This window comes from Cheilinus undulatus, linkage group 14, assembly GCF_018320785.1.
Source record: "Cheilinus undulatus linkage group 14, ASM1832078v1, whole genome shotgun sequence".
NCBI classification, from domain to species: domain Eukaryota; kingdom Metazoa; phylum Chordata; class Actinopteri; order Labriformes; family Labridae; genus Cheilinus; species Cheilinus undulatus.
Window position 1 is genome coordinate 28,646,316 of NC_054878.1, and position 9,207 is coordinate 28,655,522.

The window sequence follows — 9,207 nt, forward strand, 5'->3', positions numbered from 1 at the left end:
GAAGTGTTTTAGTTTTGATATGAAAATGACTGGTTTTTGTGCTGCAGAGGCTGCTAAACCTTACCCTCCATGGCAGCATGCACATACAAAACCTGAAACTCAGCATTTCTTACAGTTACATCAGCTCTTGGGAGACATGGAGGTGGTCTCAAAATGTTTAAAATTAGGGGGAGGGCTTTTAAGGAAAAAAAAAGGCTATATGTAAGATCAAGATAACAGAGTAGGACAATCTGGAGCAGCAGATGTAAGAAAGGAGAAGCTCAAACTTTTCCCATCGCACACTGAAGAATTCACTTCTCTTTGTAGAGATTTTGTTTCTCTTTCTCTTGCCAGTTTCCACACAGGAGTCATGTCTGAGTACAAGCTGGAGGTGACCACAGGTGACATGAAACATGCAGGAACACTGGATAATATTTACGTCACCTTATTTGGAACTGAAGGGCAGAGCGAGAGAACCGACCTGGACAACTTTGGTATCGACTTTAGGACTGGGAAAGTAAGTATTAGTTGAACTCTTACTTTGAGCCAAGGATATGTAATGGTTTGTGTTTGTGCGCACAGGTTATTATTTACAAGGATAACTCTGCTAAAATGCACATTGACAAAAAGATGTTTAATAAACGCGATTTGGAGGGCAAAGTAGAGACAGGAACTTGGGAAGGAAATAGAATAAACAACAGCATCAGTCAGGCCAAACATAAAGTTGTCATGAAAATCTAGAAATACTTGTAAAGCCAATAAGCAATACAAATAAAGACATACATGAATGTATCAAAACAATATTTGATAAAAGGAATATTAGATGACTACTAATGAGAGGAAAACATAACAGGTAAGATTTGATCAGGATAATAGGCTATGTCCTATATGTTGTGATAAAATTATTTTTTCTTAAAACTAATTAGAGTACATTTTACTATAGTACAATTCACCTTTGATTACTTAAAGCTGCAATGAGGAACTTTGGGCTTTTGTTTATTTTTGTACCATGTGTTGTTCTGTGTAAGTAATGTTTCCCACTGAAAGTCCTTTGCTTATTGTCTCAATAATTTGCTTAGATTCCTTACTTAAGATGGAAATGACTCCTCAGTAAAGTTAACATTTATCATGCTTATGTATTTGCTCATATTTTTTACTTCCTGTACAAGCCGAAGTTCATTCTGAAAGTGCCTGTATAGACATGCCCAACAGTAGGCACAGATGAAACAGCACAAAAGCTCACAAGAAAGGGAGAGAAATGCGGAAAACTAGAGAGTGCAATTTCTGAATAAATTGCGCTGTGAATGCTGAACGGCTGTGCCAATGTGCTAATGCTGGGTTGGAAAAATTTAAGTAAGAAACTCAATGTAATCTTGAATGGCTGAAGCCAAACGGCTAATGCTGGGTTGGAAAAAAATCTCTGAAAGAAGCTAAATGTAATCTTGAATGGCTGAGGTCAACCTGCTAATTCTTGGTTGAAACAATGTAAGAAAAAGCTAAATGTAAATGTGAATGGCTAACACCAAGCTGCTGATGCTGAGTATGAAAACTGTATGAAAGAAGCTAAATGATGTTTTTAAATAAACCTGTCTCAGAAAAGAAAAGGTATGAAAAGTTTGAATGGAATGTAATACTATGGAAAATGTAAAAAAAAAAAAAAATCCTTTAAACCAGCTTAATACGTTGTTTAAAGGCCCAGAGCCAACTGCTATCGTTTCATCTGAAAATAGCTAACAGTGGATTTTTGATGTAGTGGTTGTAAAAAGCTTGTTATAAAGAGTTGTAACCTGATAAAACAGTAGTTCATCAGCTTTGTCTTTGAAAGAGCTAAATTGAGTGAGAAATATTAAGTAAGGGTCAATGCCCAATGAGGTGTCCAATTATTAGAGATTAATGGACGACATGGAGGCCTAAACCGTCTTACACGCATGGAAAGTTGATGGAAGGGAAAAGTGTGGTAAGAAAAAGTGCACAAGCAACAGGGATGAGCTCAGCCTTCAGAAGATTGTCTAACAAAGCAGATTCAACAACTCAGGGGAGCTTTACAAGAAGTGGACTGAGGCTGGAGTCCGTAGATCAAGAGCCGACACACAGCCGTGTCCAGGAAATGGTCTACAAGGGCTGTGTTCTTGGAGTTAAGCCACTCTTAAACCACAGACAACATTATATGCTTCTTACTTGGAACTTTGAATACTCCAACTCCATAATCCAATCCTGTTTGGTTTTTACATAAAAATATTTCTCCAGTCACTCTACTTAACAAAATATTTCTGTATTTTCTTCCCAAGGTTGAGACCTACACCCTGAAAACCAGTTCATCTCTTGGGAAACTCTTGCTGGTCAAGGTGGAGAAGGACCCTTTTTTAATTTTACCAGAAGACGAGTGGTTCTGCTCCAAAATAGTGGTGATGACTCCAGAGGGGGACACTCTTCTTTTCCCCTGTTACAGATGGATCTCCAGAGGGGAGCTGGTGGAGCTGAGAGGAGGAAAAGGTCTTCTTCAAAGTCCAAAATTACTAAATAATCATTTTTATTAAGGGTTTCTTCTAGCACTGCACGTTTTTCACTATTTTTGTTAAAATTGAAAAGCAGGGATGTTACTTTGTTTATGTGCTTTAGCCATGAAGGTTTTTGAGGACGACCACCCCCTGCTGACTGAGCACCGGAAACAAGAACTGGGATCTAAAAAGAGCTTCTACCAGTAAGATTTATCTGTAGTTTTTTTTTTAAATTTGCATGTGTGGTCTAAAAGATTTGTCTTTGGGCTTTTTAACCATTTCTATGTTTGTTTTAGATGGGAGATTTTATCTGAAGGACTGTCCCACATCAGCCATTTCAAAAATCCATTTGAGCTCCCGGCTGAGGTTCACTTCTCTGAGTCCAGATCAGCTGAAGTAGCCGACACAAGAAAGATAACGTAGGTCTCTAAAGATGTATACCGTAAACAATATAAGGGTGCCAATGCTATTAAATCTCCTATAGAAATTTTGCAGGGTTTTTTTTTTTTTGCCTTTTGCGCCCCCTGTGGACATAACAGTATGTATTATTGTTGCTTATTTTGTCCTTTATATATGTAAATGTAAGAATCCTGCCATGAAACAGTAGTTTTAGGCTTTGAAAATAACCACATAAAAATAAAACAGCTTCATAAAGATGATATTGTTTGTTTTAGTAGGTCATAAAGAAGCATCAACAATTACTCTAGTCAGTTTCATAACTAGCTAAAAACTCCTCACAGGAGCTTTAATTTGAAGCATTTACAATCATTATGTCATTCCAACTTGTGTATTTTATTCCTTCTGTTTTCTTTGTCTTCCAGGGGTCTTGAACTACAGATCAAGGGGCTCCTTGGATCTAATGAAAAATGGGAAAGCCTTGATGACATGAAACACATCTTCTGGTTCAAAAAGACAACAATGTCAGGTAGCTTTTGTTTTCAGCGGTCCAGTTCTGCTGCATTTCTCACTACAACAGTGCGTAACATCCTAGTGATTAACCCAAGAGTCGTCATTTCAAAGTGGCAGCAAATGTCAACATACCTCAGCTTCCTGCAAAGTAAATAAAGGATTAGCACAGGTTTTTCTAGTTTCCTGAAAAGTTATTTAAAAGTCAAATCAGGAGGTATCAGACTTATCAGTAGAAACTGTTTCACTACATTTTCTAAGTAATTTAAAGGTCCTATGAGGAGATTTTGACTGATACCTGTTTTTGAGCTCCTACAGCAATCCAGACCATGAGCATAAAGACAGATAATTTCCATATAGTTATATTTAATGCTGAAAAACAACTGCCAAGGAGGCGCAAGACTAAAATATTGACATGTTTCAGAGACAGCCTGTCTTTACATTCATCATGAATGACAGCTGAATGTTTATAAAAGCAGGTAGAGATGCTTTCTTTAGAGGGAGTTCTCTGGCATGTACAAGCCACATTTAGGAAAGAGGAACCACTTTGTAAATGGGGACGACAAAATTGACACAATCAGAAAATTCCTTCTGGGATAGAGTTAAATTAGAATCTTTTTGTTTTTCTGACACTCTATTTTCAGAGAAGCTGTGACCATTAACTTAATGGGAGACAACAAAAGCACTAATACAGTGCTAATACAATTCCAATCAAGAAATACTTAATAAAATATAACAATAATTGATTTAAGAAGTTTGGAAAAGTTTGAAAATGTGAAATGTCTTTGGCAGATAGACTCCATCATGATGTTTTTATGAACTTGAAGGGGTAGTGAGGCCAACAGCAGGACAGGACACCCCCAATGGAGTTTAGACATGTGTGGACACTTTTTTTTTCAAATTAAAAACACAATCTGGTCATTCTGTACTTAAAACCTGAAAAATATAAACAATACTGTGCAGAACTTTTAGGCACTTGGGCCAGAATCGAGGCTGAAGTAATTGTGTGTAATGGTGAGTAAGCCCACCTGAGGGCACCATTGGGTGTGGAGGAGAATTGACACAACCCAGGCCGTAATCTGGATGTCTTTGCGTATTACCAGGGGCATGGGAAAATAATCTGTCCACACCTTTAGACCGGCGTAAGGGGTTGATGAGATGAGTAGGCACTGCCTAGGGTACCATCTGGGTGGGTAATAGAGTAACCACAAGCCCCTGGTCATGCTGTGGATGTCTCAAGGGCCTAAAAACTACTGTTGATCTCTGGTTGTATTACCAGGAGTAAGAAGGCCGTTGAGCTTGACCTTGACTGCTAAGCAACACACGTGTGTTCAACATGTGTCCAGCTTGACTCTGGCTGCCCTGGGTTGTGACAAATCTGTCCCTGTGATGAATCCTTAGCACCCTACATGCCTTAAACTTATGCACATGACTGTATATACAGTTTACATTATATTTGCTTGTTTTCTTTCTTCCAGAGTATGTTGCAGAACACTGGAAGGAAGACGACTTCTTTGGATTCCAGTTCCTGAACGCTGTCAACCCTAATGTGATTAAAAGCTGCTCAGAGCTTCCCCGAAACTTTCCTGTTACAGATGAGATGGTGAAGCCATTCCTGGAGGAGGGAAGCTCTCTGCAGACAGAAATTGAGGTATGCAGAATAAGTGCCTCTGTTTCAGTGATGATCTTTACTGTTGGGAGACAGTTCCTTTGTTTAAAGATCATATCCAAGTCCCAGTCCTGTTGCCTCAAACAGAGCAAAACCAAAACCTTCCCTTCTTGTAGTATTTTACCATTTTTTTCTGATCTTTGCAGAAAGGCAAAATATTCCTGTATGACCAGCGGATAATGGAGGGAATACAAACCAGAGAGTACAATGGTGAACCCCTCCATGTAACTGCAGGTCTCTGTTTGCTTTATTTGAATCCAGAAAACAAACTGATGCCCATTGCAATACAGGTATTTATCTGACACAGCAAATCACTGATGTGAATTCTATGTGAAATTACAACCTTAGTTCCCTTTTCCTTGCACAAAAACCTATGATTTTCTTCTCATCCCAGCTGCATCAACAACCATCAGATCAGAACCCCATCTTTCTGCCCAGTGACTCAGAGACAGACTGGCTGCTCGCAAAGATTTTTATCAAAAATGCAGATATAATTGATCACCAAGCGGTCCAGCACCTCATGAGGACTCACTTTCTAGCAGAAGTCTATACAGTGGCTACTCTCCGCAGCCTCCCTGCCATTCATCCCATCTATAAGGTAGAATTGCACTGCAGGGTTCAAATTTCTCTTCCATTTTTGTCAATCATTTCTATCATCCAAACCTGTGAAGCGATTTTTAATTATTCATTTTTCATCCTATTTTGAGGACATTTGATATCTTTGTATGGGAGACAGGGAATAAGAAGACCAAAACTGTTATATTGAATTTTAGCACACACTGCTTTCCACATACTTAACACACTTCACTTTATTTTGTCTTTGTGACATTTCAGCCCAGATTCTGAAAGATACATAGTCAGTACAACACAAGGTGTAATGGCTGTTGAAGTTCCAAACAAAACAACTGGCAATAGTAATAACTGTTTTTTTAGCCTAATTTTTGCCTTTGATTTTTTTATTGTTGATGTTTTTTACTTCATTGATAGAATTAAAATGTTTCCCTTCACATTGCAATTTAAAATTATTTAACAGAAACTGACATGAGATCAAGAATTTAAGGGAATCTTACCTAGTGTTTCACAAAGCATCAACATCTTACTCTGATTCCTCATATCATTCCCATTGTCTTTACAGCTGCTATTCCCACACTTCCGGTACACTCTCCACATAAACACTGGAGGTCGAACATCTCTCTTTGGACCTAACGGGGCTTTAAGTATTGTATGACTCTTTAAAATTTGTTTTATCTGACTTTCACTTGAATAAATTTTCATACTTCGGAGCATCTGATTTCTATTCTTTGTACATGTATTAATTCTTAAGAGTTCACCTGGATACGACGGGCTGGTAGGGCTCATGAGGAAGGCTCTGTCTGAGCTGACCTACAGCTCCCTCTGTCTGCCAGAAAACATCGCCACACGAGGCCTGGAGTCCATCCCCAACTTTTACTACAGAGACGACGGCATGAAGCTGTGGAACATCATCAACAGGTTATATATAAACAAATTCAGCAACTTCTGTCTCCCATTGAGTTTTTTTTATATTTCCACCTTTCTATGACTTTGTTTTCCAGCTTTGTTCAGGCAGTTGTGGGGCACTATTACCCCTCAGACAGCGAGGTCAAGAAGGACTCGGAGCTGCAGGACTGGATCAGTGAGATATTCACACATGGTGTCTTAGGAAACAGAGCCTCAGGTATTTAACTGCTGTGAAGAGATACTGGCTCACATGCATGCAGGCATTCAAAGTGATGGATATCAACAATCAACTGATGATGTTTGTTTGTCTGGCAGAGTTTCCATCATGCTTTAATACTGTTGAAGAGGTGATCAGGTTCATCACCATGGTGATCTTCACAGCAACAGCTCAACATGCTGCAGTCAATAATGGGCAGGTGAGGATATAATAATCCAGTACCATACATTAAGATGTAAATAAGCAGCAAAAGTGAGTCATTGAAATCCATATCCATCATTTAGTATGACTACAACTCCTGGATGCCCAATGGCTCACTCCTGCTGCACAAACCTCCTCCGACCACTAAGGGGCAGTCAAGCATGCAGACCATTCTGGAGACCCTCCCAGATGTTGGAGAGACAGCCACCTTTGCTGCAATACTGTGGCTGCTGTCAGAAAAATATACAGATGAGGTAAGACTGGTGTGATCTGTTAATCGCCTGGCTCCTACCTACATTTTAGATCTTTTAACCCCTTATGAGCCAGCACGTACAGTACCCTGAGATCCTCAGGCAGGGGTCTGCTAGTTGTCCCAGGACCCGGCTGAAATCTAAAGGGGACAGAGCTTTTTCAGTCAGGGCTTCAAGGCTCTGGAACTCCCTGCCTGAGGAAATCAGATTGGTTGAGTCAGTGACTTCTTTTAAATCTCTTCTTTAGACATACTTTTATCAAAGAGCTTTTCCTGATTTTTCTTTAATTTTAACTCCTCTTATTTACCTGATTTTATTTGCGTTTGATGTGTCTTGATCTTTATACATGTACCCACTTTGCTGCCTGATTACTGGTTTTTTATTTGCATTGTAATTTCTTTTTCTTGTGAAGCATTTTGTAACTGTGTTTTGAAAAGTGCTCTATAAATAAAGATTATTATTATTATTATTACTATTATTATTATTATTATTATTGTTATTATTATTATTATTATTATATCCAAACCTATTTATTTTAATTGCTCCTGCAGTAATATCTGTTTTTGGTATTTTGGCAGGTTCCTTTGGGAGCGTACCCTGAAGAACGATTCAGTGAGCCTGTGGTTAAGCGGATGATTAAAGAATTTCAGGCAGAGTTGTCCTACTTGAGTGAGGAGATAACAGCAAGAAACTTAGAGCTTGAAATACCGTACACATATCTGAACCCTGCACAGATAGAGAACAGTATTACTATTTAGAAGAATCTTTGTGAAGTGGTTGTATCAATAGAACTCTCATCCCCTGTTTCATCTGTGGAGGTTTGTTTTACTTTAGAGCTCTACATTCAACAGGTAAAGTGTTTTAGGCTGAAAGGGAGATGTAGCATGCTGGTGTAAGAAGACTAGAGTTTGTTTATGAAAAATATTGGGCAGCATCTTTTCTGATACCTCTGGTCCTTGTTTATCAAAAGGAAAATAGTCCAGAACATTTGCTATGACATTTTTCTGTGTATGTACTGAAGCTACTTCTATTATTATGTCTCTGAACATAAAAAAGCAAATTTTTATTTATCAATCCAGAGCACGGCCACTGAACTAGTAATAATGATTTATATCAGTGTCAATTTAAAACTAATTGTCTCTTTTTATTTTCTTTATCAGCAATCATAAACATCAGTTATATTCCATGATTCCATTGATTCAGTGATGTTTTCTTCTCTCACATCAACACGTGAGTTAAAATTACTCCATTCTATAATAAAAATGCATGATTTTCACAATTCATGAAATCTAAATAAAGATAACTTTATCTGTGTTAATATGTCTGTACCCAGCCTATTTATACAGTAGTTTTACATTAAATTCCAACCTTGTTAAATATCAGTATAAAGCTATATCTAGGAGGAATCTGAACAGTTCCCTAGTTTCACTTGTTTCTCAGATTTATTTTTTTAACAGAACAGTGTTTCAGTTCGCCATACACCACAAAAATGTTTACTCTGTCATCAAAATCAGCCTGTTCTGCAAGTCTCCAATTTACAAGGTAATAAACAGTAAAAGGTAACAAAATGATATAGAGGCAAGCATCCTGCTACTTTTAGTGTGCAGAATTGACTTGAAATGTAAGAAATCATCCTCCTGCTGCTCATTTACACTTTTAAAAGTAAGGTGTACCATACTGCATTTCATACTGAGAAAAGTAAAAGCAGAGCACTTTTATGCTACAAAAAATCAAACTTTTCAGGTATGCTACTCAGTCAAGTGATGGCTGCAAGTCTGCCTCTGCACACCTGCCTCTGAATTAGGGCCGCTTATGAGTGTTTTGATTGGCATGAGGTCATGATTATCAAATACAATTACTGATTGATTTTTCAGCATCTGCAACCAATGCACTTATCAAACAAAACATTTTTAAAGTGAAAAATGAATTTAAATGAATGAAAAAACACCCATCTTAAAATATGAAATAATTAATCAACAAAAAGAAACTTATTTTTATGGCTAAAGT

At 37.9% G+C, this 9,207-nt stretch overlaps 1 protein-coding gene across 1 annotated transcript; it reads left to right on the plus strand.

Moving 5' to 3' along the window:
• The first annotated feature begins 349 nt into the window (after window positions 1–349).
• Window positions 350–7,958, plus strand: LOC121521149 (hydroperoxide isomerase ALOXE3-like). The gene is made up of 14 exons (XM_041804903.1): window positions 350–496; window positions 2,268–2,472; window positions 2,599–2,680; window positions 2,774–2,896; window positions 3,299–3,402; window positions 4,862–5,034; window positions 5,199–5,342; window positions 5,447–5,650; window positions 6,188–6,274; window positions 6,377–6,543; window positions 6,627–6,748; window positions 6,847–6,947; window positions 7,033–7,203; window positions 7,779–7,958. The coding sequence occupies exons 1-14, from the start codon at window positions 350–352 to the stop codon at window positions 7,956–7,958; spliced, it is 2,010 nt and encodes a 669-aa protein (XP_041660837.1).
• The last annotated feature ends 1,249 nt before the right edge of the window (window positions 7,959–9,207 follow it).